We start from the raw sequence: 16,995 nt of genomic DNA on the forward strand, positions 1-16,995 counted from the left end.
GCTGCCTTTTGTTTTCAGCACAGCCAGAGCAGCAACTGGTGGTTCCGCTCCAGCTCTTTTGGGTTTGGAACCCTTTTTTTCTTACTGTACGAGAGGCTAAGCTGGAAGACGCCCCATTTAGGTGGTTCAAGCCTCGTTGCTCTGTTGTCCATTCATTGTGTTAACCTTTTCCCTTGTAAACTTTTCCCTCCGCCTTTGAAACAGCATCACCAGAACAAGCTTTGCCCCCCTCCACTTAGCATCTTTGCTTTTGGTACCAACTAACCTAGCAGTACGAGGAAGAACAATAGCAACATCATACTTTTTTCTTTCTTTTTTTTGGCTTCTTTTATACTCTCTCTATTCCATCCCACCCCTCTATTCTCTTCTCCTCTCTCTCCTCTCCCGGTCGTGTGGTCGAGAACGGTTCCTTTATGGGGCTCGAATACAGATAACCATCGCTGGTACCACCGTGAGAACCGCTCACCATGTCATACGAGGACAAGTACGAGACGTTGGAGAAGATTGGTGAGTGGCTCCGAGGACGAATGAATACAAGCATCCGCTGCGTTTGACTGTTGAGAGCCCCCAGCTAAGATTGCGTCATTATCCAGGCCATGGCTCCTTTGGCATCATTCGCAAGGTCCGGCGCAAGGCCGATGGCTTTATCATGTGCCGCAAGGAAATCTCCTACCTCCGCATGTCGCAGAAAGAGCGCGAGCAGCTCCACGCCGAGTTCCAGATCCTGTCGCATCTCCGCCATCCGCACATCGTCGCCTACTACCACCGCGAGCACCTCAAGGCGAGCCAGGACCTGCACCTATACATGGAATACTGCGGCAACGGCGATCTTGGGCGCGTCATCAAGGATCTGCAGCTAAAGGGCCAGCGGGCGCAGGAGAGCTTCGTCTGGAGCATCTTTAGCCAGCTGGTTCTGGCGCTGTATCGCTGTCATTACGGAATCGACCCTCCGGAGGTTGGCGGCAATGTCCTCGATCCGTCTGGAACCGGTGCTCCGAAGCCGCCGGCGGGGGCCGTGACGATCCTACACCGAGATTTGAAGCCTGAAAACGGTGAGAGCAGATGATAAGCTTGTTGCAAAGGTTGGAGGTCAGCATTTAACTGATATGACCGTTCTGTAAAATAGTGTTTCTGGGCGAAGACAACTCTGTCAAGCTGGGTGACTTTGGCCTGTCAAAGATGATCAAGTCGCAGGACTTTGCTTCCACTTATGTCGGCACCCCGTTCTACATGTCGCCCGAGATCTGCGCAGCCGAAAAATACACGCTCAAGTCAGACATTTGGTCACTGGGCTGCATCATCTACGAACTCTGCGCTCGCGAGCCCCCGTTCAACGCAAAGACGCATTTCCAACTCATTCAGAAGATCAAGGATGGCAGAATTAATCCCCTGCCGGACATGTACTCTGCCGAACTCAACCACGTCATCAAAGACTGCCTCAAGGTCAACCCCGATAGGAGACCGGACACCGCACAGCTGCTCAACAACCCAATTGTGAAGCTTATGAGGAAAGAGAAAGAGGTCGTTGATCTGAACAGAGCGCTTAAGGCGCGCGAAGAGATTTTACGCGAAAAGGAGGCGACACTGAACTTGCGACTGGTCAGCATGGATAAGGAGAAGCACGTAATGCGTGAGGAGCTGGACGCCTCTATACGAAGAGAGTGGGAGGTCAAAGCACGACTGGAAATTGATCGACAGATTAACGCCGAAGTAGAGAGGCTGAAGAAGCAGTTCGACGAAGAAGTCAAGAGCCGCGTGGAGAGAGAACTGGAAAAAATCCGCAAGAGAGCACCATCACCACCGACAGAGGACGTGCAAATTATCGACTCCCCCGCCGCGAGATCTGACCAGCCGCAAACATCGTCTGCTGACGGGAGCGGCGACGATTTCCCTTCCACCACCGACATCACAGAGCTTTCTTACTCTGCCGAAAGCCCAGATTTTAACAAGGAAGTCAAGCGAACAGCGCGGACACCCTATAGCAGAGCCCAGACGTATGCCGGCCCCCACGGCACTCCCATGGATATCGAGATGGACTCGCCCCCCGTGGCCATTGCGTCGCTATCACTGTCTCCGCGCCGCCGCGGCAAGGTCCCGACGCACCAAGGTAACATCTTTGCGGCGAACTCGGCTTCTAGAGCGGAAAACTGGGATCTGCGAGAAGCCTTTGAAGACTCAGACGACGATGATGTTATTCCTTCTTCGCCGACGCGACATAAATCAACAAACAGTTCATCGATTAACAATCCCTTTACGAACAAAGATCGACCGGTTCTCTCCTCGCAGAAGGCTTCTAACATTACCTCTCGTCTGAGAACCAGCGGAACCAAGTCAAGTGGCTTCGTCTCCAAGGCCGCCGCCACCTCTGTTCCAACCACGCGATCGCGCTCTCCAGTCAGCCGGTTGACTAAGATTCCCTCCGTCGCTAACCTCACGGGGACGAAAAATGTCAGCGAGGCTAACACGCCGTCGCCCACGTCCGCGTCGTCCAGCACGTCTCGCAGGTTGTCATCTAAGAAGGACGGCTCTGCGCATAGCAAGGTGGCAGCCACCAAGAACCACGTCAAGGGCCGGACACTGGTCGAGCTGCAGCAGGCACGCGCTGGAGGCCGTCCCCTGAGCGTCCCGGGCATACCGCTGGGCGAGAACGTGAGCTCCAAGAGGGCCGCGGCCTCGACGAAGCCGCACCGAGATCGTGTAGTCAGCTCCGGACACGAGCCGGTGGCCGTGTGGGACCCGGAGCGAGACGAGATGCCGAGTCCCTTCTTGGTTCGGACCCGACGCATCGCGCAGGTTTAGGCAGCTTGGCGGTGGTGAAGGATTTACAAAAAAAGATAAAAAAAAAAAGAGGGGCAAGGAAAAGGTGAAAAAGACATTTCTTGCTTTTGCTACTTTTTTTTTTTCATAACGACTGGTTGGATTTTCTTGTTTTGCTTTGGATCTGCTTTGAACCCCCTATTTGGTCGGGGGGTTGCTTTTCAGGATTCTTTCTCATGCATGGCATTGCACAACACTGATTGATCATCGACATCATACCCCAAACTACACATATATGGATACCGTACATTACCTTTGACCTCGTTTATTGTTGCTCCTGCCGCTGCCGCGGCTGATGCATCGTGTTGCGACACTTGATAACAATAGCAACGACGGGACACGCATATTTCCACCTCTTCTAGCACGGAACCATTTACCATGCTAAAAGCCTGCATCAACACGAGTTCATAACCCGTGTGTTACCTCGTTTAATCACTAGCTCCTTCTTCTTTCTTTTTGGTCGCTCTTTGTATTCATTCTTGTCTTTTTTGCGCCAAGACGAGTTCGAGGACACGAGCCAGAGCCACAATCCAAACAAAAGCGTTTGACTTGGTTCTTTCATTATACTTTTCCATCTTCGCGAGAAGTGAAAAGACGCATTAGACGCAGAAGCTATTCAGCGGACAGTACATTCCCCAGGGATTGGAGTTCAATTTGTTCCCCTTCTCTTTCTTCTCTTCACTTCTCTTCCCCCCTTTTCTTCTTCTCATGTAAACTTTGTATCTTGTGTGTTTTCCCCTCTTTTTCCTGTATCCCGTTATGAAGAAATGTGGCGCGAGGGTCCGAATTTTGTCAAGCTGGCTGGTTTATTAGCTGGCGTATGCTTTCTTTTCTGTTTTTGGCTGGCTTTTGGTTTTTTCTTTTTCTTTTTTGGTTTGATCTTTTTGAGTTTTTGGCTTGGGCGTTTTTCAGGAGAGGCATGACAGACAGAAGAGAGAGAGAGAAACAATCCACAAACATCATTCTACAAAAACTTAGGGGAGTATTTGTGATATCTGTTTTTGTCATATCGCTGCCTGTGCTTTATTTTTTTGTTTGCTTTTTTTTTAGGTGTTTGATGTAGGTACCTCAGATATCACGAAACATGTCTATGACTTTTTTTTTTTTTTTTTTTTTTTTTTTTTTTAGCTTGGCGGATGGGTTTAGATAGAACGCACATATAAACTCCTTGAATGGAATGAAAACAAGACCTAGTAGACGATTTTTCATTGGTTATTTTACATACTTCAAATTTCTGGTATCGGACAATGACGAATCAACGATACGCTTTTTATCTTGTACTTTATGCAAGAGTTGAATCGAGGCAGATTGAGTGTGTGTGAGAGATATGAACTGCAAAAGGGATTGGATTAGCCATGCTGAATCATCATGGATGGATGGGTGGCTAGATATAAAGTCAAGGCTATCAGCAGTCTTTAGGACATGCAGAATGCATCCCACGCCTCCTCTTTGAAAAGAAGGCAAAAGATAAGTGAAGCACGACGAACGAACGAACCAGATGCTCTGACATTGCCCATTCAATGCCCAATCACTGGTCACCGCGAAACATCCGTCCAATCCATTTAGCCAGCTTTCCCAGCTCCAGTCAACAGAGACACGTCTTCTACCTAGTCCATTGGGTCGGCTCGAGTGATTCATGCAGCTATTGATGCGGTGACCGAATCTCCACAACCAACCAGTAACCTGGTCTACACCGAAATTGACAGTCACCAACTGAAGAGGGGGCACAGGAAGGAGAGAATGAGAAAAAGTTGCGCTGTCGCCCATATACGGGATCCATTGCGCCAACTCGTATTACGTCTTAATAATCCTGCTAATGCTAATGATTCACAGCGCACGGCTCTGGAGCTGCGTATTTGATGCATACCGCCTCGCCTGCTTGCATGGCCGAGAGGCGGTCTCTCTCCACGGGGAGGCGAATGCATTGCATCACGTCCGGGTCGCTGCGCTGTTGCTCGTGCCGCAATCCAAGCACCATAGGCATGGTCCAAGCAGGCTCGTGTCTCTCTGTTTCTGCCGATACCTGGCAAGAAAACAGCATCCTTCCAAATCTTTCCAAAGGGTATAAAGAGCAGATTGTAAAATGACCACAAACGCCGTATTCCGGTATCATAGAGAAAAAGATTCCTGTTGCTTCTTCGCTCCTGGTAAACAAATTTGCTCCCAAACGTACATCAATGCAATATTCTCAGCTCCCCTATCCCATTTAAAAAAGCATAATAAAACAATTGGTAGATCCAGAAAAAAAATCCAAGCGTGTGGAGTGAGCGATTGAATGGTAGTGAAGAAAAGAGCAAAGGAAAAAAAAAAACATCAAAATAAGCAGAAATCGCAGGTCTCAACGCCTCAAAGCCAAGAATGCCCAAACCCAATACTGAAATGACGAGCCGTGAGGCTTTTTCCTTTCTTGCCTAGCCGCGAGGCCTCACCCATCTTGAGGAAATTTCGCGGCTGTAGTCCCGCAACCTCGAGAATATACAAATCCCCCTCTACAACAACTGCATCCTGCCTGCTTAGGCATCTCAAGACGAGTTTTTTGTTCCCTTTTTGCAATATCCGTTTTCCCTTTCCATTGATAACCCTGTACCGAGATTGTTGTGTGGTGATAGGACCTCCCTTGACAACTCGTCGGTGACCAAGCGGCAGACACCCGCACACAGCGTATGGTTCGACATTGATGATATTTGTCTGTAAGGCCGGCGCTAGCTCCAGCCTGGTGGATAAAAAGAAGGTGGTGGCATTTCAATCTTGCCTCACTTGTGGCGAGATGAAGTGTGCTTGTGAGAGTGTTTGTGGTGATGTGAAGACGAATGTTTGTGTCGATTTGACGAGCCGCCACCGCTACTCTCTAAATCCTTTTCCAGTGTTTCAACCCTTGATCTGTATCCCTTGACGATTTCTTTAATATGGGCTATCCTATCGAAATCAACCTCGAGCTCGTCGAGTTGCCGTAAGATGTCGGCATATCGTGCGATTTCGGCGTCGGCGCCATCAATGATGTTACCGGCTCGGTCGTACTGAACTTGTGTAAACATTTGGGCCTGCTCGCTGAGGTAGCGGATGTTCTGCTCGATGCCAGCCATTAATCGGTCAAAGTATCGCCCCAGAGCTGAAAGTGATGAGCTGTCTAGCATCAAGAGGCCCTGGCTGCTAGCTCTGCTGGCGGCCCGAGAGCTTGCTGAACCTGCGCCGCCTCCCAACGCGGCCTGACCTTGCCGAAGTAGCTGGATCTCTTCGGCACTGAGCCCTAACTGCGTATCTGGTATTGTATTGGAAGTGGCCATGGCTGGCTGTCGAGCGAGGCGCTACGGCGCCTCTTGGACAGAGAGAGCCACCCGTGGCCGTAACGAGGTCAGCAGCGGTGGAGAGATGTAGAGATGGAGATCTGTAGTGTTGGAGTCGGGGCTGACGCAGTGGACGGCGGTGGTGTCGGTAGCGAGGGTGATAAAGGACGGTAGATGGACTGTTTCGCGAGACGGCGAGGGCTGCAAAGGAGGGAGAGGATAATATTGTGCATGAAGGTTGCAGTGACGGCAGCGTCTGGTTCGGCAAGTCCAATGCACAGAGGCTCATGGTCTCGGGATGATGACGGCAGTGATGTGCATAACGCCGCAGGTTGGATTGAGAGCTGGCGGCGCGCGAGTGGTTTGAGACCGAGCCCCCGGCGTGGCCAGGTTTTGGCGCGGGCCTTTAATCCTGGGATCTGTCTGGTGCAGCAAGGAGCTTGTGATTGGAGAATTAGGATCGTGGGGGGGAAAGGCGGTCGTTGTTTTCGGCCGGCGGCTGGTGGGCGTCGTCACTGCTAGAGTCGCAACAGTCAAGAGGCCGCAACTCTGCGACGGCGATGATGGCGATGATGGCGATGATGGCGAAGACGACGGCGACGTAAGCTGGCGATGGAAAGAAACGCATTCACCGGGCCTGCATTCTCCGTTTGATCAAACGGATGCTCACGGCGGCGGCTCGACTAGGCCCATGGTCCGTTTGAAAGCTGCCCCCGATTCCAGCGGCGCGGGCGGCCAAATATCTGTGCCAGGGTGAATGAGCGGTACAACCTGTACCTCACTGTAGCCACCCCACGTTCCACTAATCTCTGTAAGTGCAAGTCTGTGGTTAAGCAGCCTGCAACGTCAAGGTCAAGCAGCCGCAAAGCAGCTGGTGAATGAAGCCAGCCAGTATCAAATCTTGGACCCCTTTTGAAGCATGCCGGCTTTATGCCGCGGGAGCTACTTTATCATGTTTATGCGGCTAGGATTCAGAGTTCAAATGGCTGTGAATGGCTACCAATCACATGGCTCTAGAAGCGTCGTCGAATATCTAGCTCCAAGCCGTTTGATCGGTGACGGCTGCCAGCATGCATTCACTGCAGGGGTAACCGCTGCACGCCGGGTAATAAGTTTTTGGGGGCTGTTTTGAACTCCGCCCATCGAGATGGACTTGGCCTGGCACCGTGTTTCTCTTGATCATCGATAAGAAGCTGGACAAGGGGGGCCGAGCTAGAAGGCTGAAACTTTAAGCTGAAGTATCGCAGGATGCTGATCCCGGGTTGTCAGCAATGTAAAGACAGTGCTCGAGCTTTGTCGTTGCTTGAAGCTGAAGCGCAGCTGAAGTTCCCCGAGACTTGTCGGCTTATTGACGCTCACTTGGCTGGAGATGGCGGTCGTATCAGATCAGTCTGCGAGATGCGGAACTGCTCTTGGTCAATCCGAGGCGCTGCAAAGCGCCCGTCAGCGTCTTTCTTGGGAGCAGGGGCGGAACAGGCCGGAACCAACGTTATTAAGACACCGATTATCGTCGACCGGAAAGGCAGCTGGGAATGAGCCCAGTATCGAGCCAGGACAGAAAGCAAACGGCCGAAAGATGGTGTGTGCCGGTCAGCGCCTAGCGCTGCTGGGAGGGAGAATTAATTACGAGCAGACAGGCCAAAAGAGAGAAGGCAGGAGGAAGAAAGATCGAGGGCAGTGGAAAAGTCGAGGCGATCACGAGGGCCCCTCCGCAGCACTGGGGAAAGAGCGTCTCCCCTCTTGCCATAGTAGCTGGCGCATCTTCCATCGTCTTCTACGACCACTGGCACATGTGCTTCTACTTTCCATCACGATGGCTTCCAACGTTCAACATCCTGTACTACAGGCCGGACTCAACTTCTCCCGTCTCCAACGACTTCGCTTACCAGACGCCACATTCGTGCCCCCAAGCCCTCAAGACGCCAGAAAGCGCCGCCTCTGGCCGCCGCGATATTTTGTCCAACCACCCATTCTTCTATCCCCAGCCACAAGTGCAAAAGGCCGCCCCTCACCTCCATCTCCAATATATTACTCCAAAGCCTCCAACAACGACTCATCATGTTACGCCCGCCACGGAAAGGCGGTATCGCCCGTTCCGCGGTACGACCTGAAGCCCTTGCAAGGCCTTGCCATGTTATCAATCCGTCAAACGATGGCTATACACCAAGATGCCTCTCAGCTCAGTGCCGTGCCTTGACCCACGCGCGAGAATCTTGGATGCGACGGGTGTGCGCAGACACATGCAAGAGCCTGTCTGAGATGCGCTCTACCCTCCCCCGTTTGTCCGAGGTTCTCCTCTTCTCATAGAATCCCCTGCCTTTCCTCTCCGCGGCGCTGGGATCTGGTCCCTCATCGATCGTCACATCTGACATGTCTGAATTTACTCGCCTACTCCTCTGGCTGGCGGCGGTGTTCCATGGTTGTATTTCCCCGCCAGCGTTTATGGGATGAACATGCAAACATCTCTCTGGGGGACGAGACATTTGTTCCATTCTCTGCTATGCTAATATGATGCAAAATACAAAATAGGTATATCATTCTGCATTGCACGCAACAAAGGTTATAGCCCTTCTTCGCGTACCGAGTAACACTGCATCAAGCCTTACAGCCATATCTGTTCCGTCCCGCCTTGCATCGGATGTGCACGCGGGATCTTCTGCAGCGGCCCTTATGCAAACCACCCTCCGGCCTGCAGCAGCTTGCAGGAGGTTTGATCCCATTGGTAACGCCATGTAACCACAGGAAAGCCTCATGACAGCCTTTTCTCTCTTGTAGCTTTACGTTTTCCACAGGCCTGACAAGAGCAAAAAGAAAAAGATCTACCATGTGCGTCGAGCATCCCCAGTAATATATACGTGCATGGCCGCTCAGATTGGACAAGGAGCGAGAGCTGCTAAAAATGACTCGCTTCTACTAGGCATTCTACATATTGATTCTTCGTATTCGCTACCTTAAACTACGTACCCCGGGTGATTTCGTCAGGCTATTCCAGAACAAGGCTTCACACCCTCTCTGGATGGAACTTCTTCGGCCTCAAATTCTATGGAATCGCTTCTCGTTGGTCCAAGACACCCTCCTGAGAGCTACTTGAAGTACTTGATCCGTTTCAAATATCAACCAGTCAAATGACCGCCACTGAGACCATAGCAACCGATCGCTCACAGAGCTGCTGTGTGACAGCGGCGCTTCTACATGTGACTAGAGTTTGTATCTTGCGTTACTGAATCATAAATCCGAGCCTATCGAAACTGCCTTGTCTTTGTGCTTTGGCGCTACGCCATCCTATATTGCACCTTTGCGACACAGCACCTCTCTCTTCGTTTACGCTGCGGCATGTTGCGTCATGCACCTGAGAAGCACGTAGCAAAGCAAGCACGCCACTGACGGCTGTCATTTATATGAGCCGAGGCTGTGACGTGGAAAGTTAGTCAAGTGCTGTTGTGAAATGTCGCGTTATATACTTCCAGTGACTGGTGCGACGTTGGTCTTCATCTCAGCTTCAGGATACAGACCACAGTTTGCCCTCCATCGTCCGTCTACTGAATGCCCCAATCATCAAGGGCATGTAGGTAGCGCGCCAGTAAGACATGCTCCGGCATAATATTTATTCGTATAAGTGACATGGTTGTCAGCTACGAGCGTGCGACGAAGATTTGCCCAGAAGAATTCCTGTGACCTTACGCTTATATGCGCCAAAAAGATGGTCTTAATTGGTGTTGTTCAAAGATAAAAATCGCCGAGTCAATTGTATCTCAAAGATAAAGATGAGAATATATTCCTGGTGGTTCTCATCGCTGAGGTTTCCAAGTAGCGAGTCCTTTATAGTGCACTATGCTGTTTTCACAAGCGTGTATGGGAATCCAACGACCGGCAAGTCCCATGGATCATGATGACTGGTGCTAATACCACATACCGAATAATGTCTATGTAGGATATTAAGTTGTTATTATTTATGGAATTCCCTCAAATAAAACGGGTTGGTAATGCATTGCGAAGTAAGGGATCCTCATGTTTGTAATAATAATGTTGCTGCTGGGGTGCCAGCAGTGAAAGATACCTCGTCAGAGGGCTTTGGATATAAAGGCAAGGCACGCAATAGGGTGCTTGCAGCTTCAGTAATGAGATGTACGGATACAAGATTGATAAATACAAGGAGTCATGTAAAAAAACTTGTCTTTGTTCTTCTTGTTTGCTTATCTAAGTATATAACCATAGATTCGACTCAGTAGAAGCTGCCAGATAGCGATGGAAAGAAACCATCCAAGGCTGGAATCGGATTTGAACTACATATTTGTAGACATTTTAAACGGATACTGCCATTCCACGTCGTTTTGGTGTGCGGCTTGAAGAAACGCCATTGGAAAGGTTTGTGTCGTATGTCCTGTTTCATGAGAGTATGGGTGATGATAGGCTGGCCTCTTGAATGTTGGAAAGATGCCCTTGATGAGAAGATCTATGACAATTAAAACTTGTAGCAAGAAGAATCATGATAAAGAACCGATGATGCCCTGTTGGTACGAGTAAAAATGTTTGGCTGGCTGGATAGGGTATTTTATGTTTGGAGGTTTCAACAACTTGTCAGTGAATGAAGAGGTACTTCCGTAGAGACGAAATAAAAAGAGTTTCGAATCAACCTGCGCTCTCTCGTCTAACTTTTCGGATTGTTCTCAATGGAAGAAGTAACTAAATCACTCATACTGTCGCTTGTTCCGTTTCTCAGCCATTGTTACATCATGTCTAGAAAAGTCAGTGGAGAACATATCAAACTTGCAAGATTCGAATATTTTACAACCAATATGTGCGTTCCGCAATATAGCCATGCGACTTTGATACCCTCAATTTTCTTCTCGTTGATGCGTCCTACGTGCTGATTATCGCAACCGTCTCATGCTTCTCGATCTTCAGTAAAGAGTGCTCTCCAGGAAAATCACCGGTTGATGAGAAAGTGCAAAGCTAATACCAATCAAATATGAAGACTCGGCGCTACTGTGATTAGTATATAATGGATCATGAATTGTGTAGATTTTCTGAGATAGCTGTGATAAAGTCAAGTCGTTTCGCAAGCATAAAAGCCAGATACGTGTAATTTGGGACGAAGATATCCGTAGGAACTTGCGCTGATAGAGCATTACACGCGATCATCCAACATCATGCGTCTTAGAAAGAAGGGCGCTACAATGCATATCGTAGAGGCCTACTTTAGTCTTGCCATTGCCGAGAGATTATTGATGTTGATCCGGCTCGTTGTCTTGAGTTTAGCCACGATTTCAATAGGCTACCCTCTTAATCGCAGTATATGTTAGCTGCATCTTCCAGATACTGAAATACACCATTGTATTATGAATTCACACCCTATTTGTTGATCGTGACAAAACCTCAATTCGACGTTCTCGCGATACATCTTGACTCTGGGATATCCAACAGGCTACTGTTTCAGCCAGCAGATACTCACTCAAGTCTTGAAAGAGCGTGAAGCTAACCTGGCGAATCGTCTCAATGCAGACGAAGCTACTGAGGCGACTCAAAAAGCTCGGGCTTATGAGATGGAGAGGCAAAATGGCGTTCAGCCGCTGAGGGTATTTGTAGAGCAGGTTTTCAAATTTATGGCTCTAGTAGAGCAGTACGTGAGGCTTGTATAGGTTCTACTGATGGCAACGCTGGCCTTGAATGGTAGTTTAAGGCTCTTCAACATGCTTCTGTGGCCACGGTGTGGCCAAAGAGTCGCGTTGGCTGGTAGAAACTTCTTAGTATCACTGTTGGTGCTACACTTTAGCAGAAGCTTGTGCAGCTGTTCTTGTGATTTCTCACCTTTACAATTTTCTGCAATCATTGTGCTGCCTGCCAACAAGTTTGAAACCCACGAAAACGTCATGAGCACAACGGCGGCTTTTCTACTTCTCGTCCTGGCAGTTACCACAGCAGCTGGGACGGAAAATATGCTGGAAAGACATGTGTTTGTTCACATTCTGTCCAGTTCAGAGGCCTTTGGAGTAATGACGACTAAGTAGATGACTTGCTGCATTCTTGAATATCTGTACAATATCTCTCTTCGACTTGACATCCTTTTTAGATCACAGTAAGTCAATAGTTATATATTCATTTACCCTTACGAGACCGAAAGGATTACTCAAAGTCGAATAATTGCCCGTGAAAGTCTGGTTTGCTGAGCTATGGAACCTACTCGGTCAAGATGGCAAAGAAAGTTTGTCGCCCTGCGATTTTCAGCCAGATGCAGCTCGGTGACATTAGACGTAACTGAGAAATCTCCATCGAAGAGCATATTCTTCGTACTATAAGACCTCTGGGAATCAGTTCCTACAAGACTACTCAAACGTTACGCCTCTAACCATTTTGGCGATAGGAGAAAGATGGTTCAGCGTTAGATGCCCTGACAAATATTGCTATTAAAGTATTCGCATCTCGTTTTGGCTGGATTCGACTTCAGCAGTCAGTTATCACGAGAACTAGAAGCAAAATGAGCTATATCGAAGAGTTTCCCTTTGACTCCGACGTGAAAAGATGCTGTGTCTATGCAGCAAGCGCACAGTTTTACGACGTAAAGCTTTAGCATCAAAAAGTTATACATCCTTTATATCTGACGTCTTTATAACAGGATGCAGTAGAGCGTATGATGGGGACATGAGAAGCCTTTGGACGGCGCATGAAAACCAACCTCCTGTAGCAGCCAATGCCGGCTTCGTTTCCTTCTCACTGGTATGGTAGTTAAAGACGACTCAGATGTATCAGTATTTTTGTCAAGTGCTGATATCACATGGATGCGTCTCAGCACAGGTATTATCCGCGAAACAAGTCTCGGCTTCGAAACTGCTGTTCCAGATATCCTCAACTGCCCTCCATAGGGTGTATGTTCCACTCTCGTATAGGCTCAATGGTATTTATGTATATAAAACACTGTCACAGCTTCTTTACGGCATATTGACTCCCGAATTCATGCTTGACATGGTTGTCTACGGTATCTTCATGGTCGGTTGCGTTCTCGGCTCCTTGACTATCGCCATCTTCGGCTTTGGAGAATGAAACCTACATGCAGGCAGCAACTGCAACACTGCCTACTCACCTTCCTACCATGACGTCTTTCGTGCTCGCGCAATAGCTTACACAACCAATACGTGGATCTTGTTGCTCTTCTTATGGGAGATGATAGACTTTCGCCGCTCCTTGTGACATGCACAAGAGAGTCATGACATGGGCGACCACTCACTCTGTGGGGGAACAAATTTCCAAGTGTTCTTTGCCATTGCGATTGTGCACTCCTTGGTAGGTACTACAAGTATTTCCGACGCTGTAAATTACCCGGTCGAATACGGTAGTATTTATGCATACTGGAGTTGGTGGGGAGTGGTGTTTGTTGCGGTGGCTGTCTCTGTGATTGGGGGCTGAAGCCTGGAAGCGGACAAAGAGGGTTGGCTCATTTCCGATTTACTTGCGCAGAACTGAATTGAGCGATGATCTGCTTCCGAGATTGAAGGAGAGGCTGCATGATTGATAAGTTTTGCGTCAGTTGTTGTATAGCTGGCTTATTATTAGATGCTGCAACGTTGTATTATAGATGTATAACCTTTTTGTCCCTTTTGTTATATAATCTGTCACAGTTATTGCTAGATACGAGCTGTCAACTACAGATGCATACCTACAACATTACAAGGACATGCACCCTGAAAACTCCCCTATCACATATGACGGAGGCACCGCCATCCTGGGATTGCCTGGACACGTTCCCTATCCGAAGGAATGTATTGGCCGGGCCCTGTAACAGCACTGTTTCCGCCGTTAAACCCGCCATGTTGTTAGGCAGGTCTACATCCCTATATCGGCTCCGATCTGACCGCAGGGATCGGCTGTTTCTTTTTGTCTTTTTTGACGCATAACGTATACGTATAGCGGCAATAGTACGCGTGAGGGCGTGAGATGTACCATCCGATTTAGAAAATAAGCTCCAATCTTAGGCCGCGGGTTACTATATGATCATCTAGCAGAATCCGAATAAGGGCAGTGGATCCCGCAGAAACAGCGCAGCGCTTCTCAACGAGGAAAGCATCTAAACGGCCATTTTTGCAGTATTGGGAGATGAGGCACGCGCGGATATCACTGGGGCACCCTCTTTTCTTCTTCTTTTTTTTTTTTTTTCAAAACCCTCGCGCCGGGGAACAAGGCTTGTAAGCGGCATAGTGTAGGAGGATTGGACTGCAGCAAGCAAGCAAGCAAGCCGCAGCACACACATGTCGTCCAATACACCCACAACCTCCAAGGCCTTCTATTTCTCACCAATAGCATGGAACTGGTATGATTCCAGCGGACAAGTACCGAGTGCTACCGCGTTGAACACGCCGGCGCAGGGTTGTAATAGTGTAATAGTAGACGGGATGCTACTTTGGCGGCTGTGGCTTTCACGAATCAGAATCTGGGGGCACAATCCTAGAATACGCGCAGCCAAAGGACCAAAGAGGCTGCGCGAATGATACGAATCTCTCTCGCTCTCTTGCAGCGCAGCCGCGGCTGGCATTGCAAAGGAACAAGGCCCAGGCCCCGTCGGATATACGGCCGCCAAGACATGCAAAGGGGAGTCATGCACTCATCTTAAGCGTCGCTCTGATTTCAGGGTTCCATCGTCACATGGCGGGTATCTAGCCGCAGAGCTTCATGTGATGGTGCCATACAGAAAACATGCGTTTACGCGCACTACTAAACGGGAAAAAGGGTATTCTAGACGTATATACCAATTGTAGAGTGGTATCGGGGAATATCCTCACACACGCGCGAATCTCATCGTCTGGGGATCCCGTCCCAACCCCTCCTTGCCATCACCACCCTCCCCTACATACTGTACTGTAGCATGAGTTTGAGAGTCGAGTTGGCGGTATGCTAGTTTGCACACGCATGGCATTGGATTTCACCGCAACTCAGCAATGTCCGCCTCAACTCAAGACCGGTCCGTTCTGGAGCATGCTGTGTTCCCCGAGCCTGAGTCATGGACCTTGACATGGATGTGGCATATGCGTGTCTCTACTGCTAGCACTGCTAGTGGAAATATCGAGCGGCATTGGGCGTATACGAATTACGAGAGAGACACGGAGCATATACAAATACCTATAAACTTTGAGTAGGTATCTTACATGATAGTCTCCCTATATACCTACCTATACACGCACACATACCTATTTATACATATACATAGGTAGATGTTATAGAGCAGGAGGTTAAATGCCAACCAGTATCGCCTAGTGTGAGAGTCCTCGAATGCTCCCCTTTAAAATAAATAATCAGCCCGCCTTTTTGGGCTGTCTGTTCGTGAGCATAAAGCAAGTCTTATACCCTTTTAGGCAGCCTCTACCGACCGTTTTCTACAGCCTACAATGCCTTGTAAGTGATCCATCTCCTCCCCACTTAGCAGCAGACGGATGCTTCCTTAGACTCGTCTCAGCTACTAGCTAGATCTGTCAAGGCACACGAATGCCAGTTGCAGTCAACCTGGATTACTTTCTGTTCAGCAGAGGACTTACTCGTACGCCAAACCTTGTGCAAAGACTACCCCTTGCCCACGAGACCTGTCAAGCGGAGTTTTGATGTTGCTTTGGCGGTAGTATTACTACCTACATCCGTGGTCGTAGGGCTACGTGTATAGAAGGCACTGTAGAGCGGCCAGTGCATATTCTCGCATGTGGAATATATGGCCCAGCAGAGAGTTTCTTTCTCTTCTTCTTCTCTTTTCCTTTTACTCAATCCTAGGGAAAAAAATTGTGTCGGCAATTGCGAGCGGCATCTGATTGTCTCGGCCTAGCCGTATATCACTATTAGTCGAACGCAGGACCGCAGGACCACATACCTGTTATGAAAGCAAACTTGGCAGCCGTGATCTCCTTCAAGGACCAGGCGGAGGAGTCCCCATAATTTTGAGCGGAGTTTTGCCTTGCAACTCATTGACGAAATGCTATTTGACAGGCCGTGAAATCAGATCAGAACAAGCCAGACCAGGCCAGGCCAGGGCGAGGGCGTGTGTGCACGCTCTGAAAGAAGGCAAAAGAGAACGGCAAGGGGGCGTGTCGAGAGCCGGGGAGAGGGGTTTATGATGATCATGGAGAATATAAGCTAGGGCTGTGTCTCCCACCTTGACGGCGGGTCTAATAGCCAGCCTATCCTTGAAAATGAGGCCTTGTCCTGGAAGAACGCGTGTCCCTGTCCATTCGGGTCCGGCCTCAGGGCTCCATGGTAAGGGCCCCCCCTTCCTTTCTCCCCAATTGTGACCACTTGATTTCCTCCCAATAGCTTGGTAGGTGATCGCCCGGGCATGGGTTTTCAGCGGAGAGCGCTGGGGCAAAAGTCCCCTTGTTGCGGCATGCTAGTCCCTTTTACCCGTCCCTAACATTGAACTTGCAATGGCTCTCTGCAGCGATGAAAGTCTAGCAAGTAGGCAGGTATGTTGAATGCAATACCAACACGTATATGTGCTTGCATGCAGCGATGCTGCTCGTATCTGCTTCGTCCAGGCTCGGGGAAGCGGCCAGCCCCCCCCCCGCATGAGGGATCAACAAGCCAGCCAGCTGCTGGCAAAAACACGCCATTTGCGCTGCCGCTGTACCTGGCCATCGGAGGAGCTGAGAGGCTGATAGGATTTCGGCCGGGCGGTTTGCCTAGGGGGGGTGTGCCAGACCTGAGGCTTTGAAGGGCAGGGATGATGGAGAAGGGAAACGGGGAAAGCGTGCCGAACCAGGGCAGGGCAGAAGCAACGCCAGGGCGTAACTTGACGTTCGGCGCGAGAATTGCTATTTTTCGTTCGTCTTCTTTTTTTGTTTTGTCTCTTAGCCTTTTATGCCTAAAGGGTCTTGCTCCGTAATATGTGTCAGGTGTGGCATGGGGGATGAGGAGCTGTTTGGGG

At 49.4% G+C, this 16,995-nt stretch overlaps 3 protein-coding genes across 4 annotated transcripts; 2 read left to right on the top strand and 1 right to left on the bottom strand.

The window, feature by feature from the left end:
* Window positions 1–22: 22 nt before the first annotated feature.
* On the top strand, window positions 23–3,907 carry TrAtP1_012902 (uncharacterized protein). 2 transcript variants are annotated; one of them, XM_014088595.2, is made up of 3 exons: window positions 23–507; window positions 594–1,052; window positions 1,127–3,907. In XM_014088595.2, exons 1-3 carry the CDS (start codon window positions 468–470, stop codon window positions 2,797–2,799), a joined length of 2,172 nt encoding a protein of 723 aa, XP_013944070.2. In that variant the 5' UTR covers window positions 23–467; the 3' UTR covers window positions 2,800–3,907. The 2 variants fall into 2 exon arrangements, with proteins under 2 accessions (XP_013944070.2, XP_065971809.1); XM_066115710.1 differs by having other exon boundaries at window positions 594–3,907.
* Window positions 3,908–5,570: 1,663 nt separating this feature from the next.
* On the bottom strand, window positions 5,571–6,101 carry TrAtP1_012903 (uncharacterized protein; the record flags this gene model as incomplete). The annotated part of the gene is made up of 1 exon (XM_014088229.2): window positions 5,571–6,101. The coding sequence occupies one exon, from the start codon at window positions 6,099–6,101 to the stop codon at window positions 5,571–5,573; it is 531 nt and encodes a 176-aa protein (XP_013943704.2).
* A 1,790-nt stretch (window positions 6,102–7,891) lies between these two features.
* On the top strand, window positions 7,892–8,212 carry TrAtP1_012904 (uncharacterized protein; the record flags this gene model as incomplete). The annotated part of the gene is made up of 1 exon (XM_066115711.1): window positions 7,892–8,212. One exon carries the CDS (start codon window positions 7,892–7,894, stop codon window positions 8,210–8,212), a length of 321 nt encoding a protein of 106 aa, XP_065971810.1.
* Between the last annotated feature and the right edge of the window lie 8,783 nt (window positions 8,213–16,995).

Source organism: Trichoderma atroviride, chromosome 7 (assembly GCF_020647795.1).
Source record: "Trichoderma atroviride chromosome 7, complete sequence".
Taxonomy (NCBI): Eukaryota; Fungi; Ascomycota; class Sordariomycetes; order Hypocreales; family Hypocreaceae; genus Trichoderma; species Trichoderma atroviride.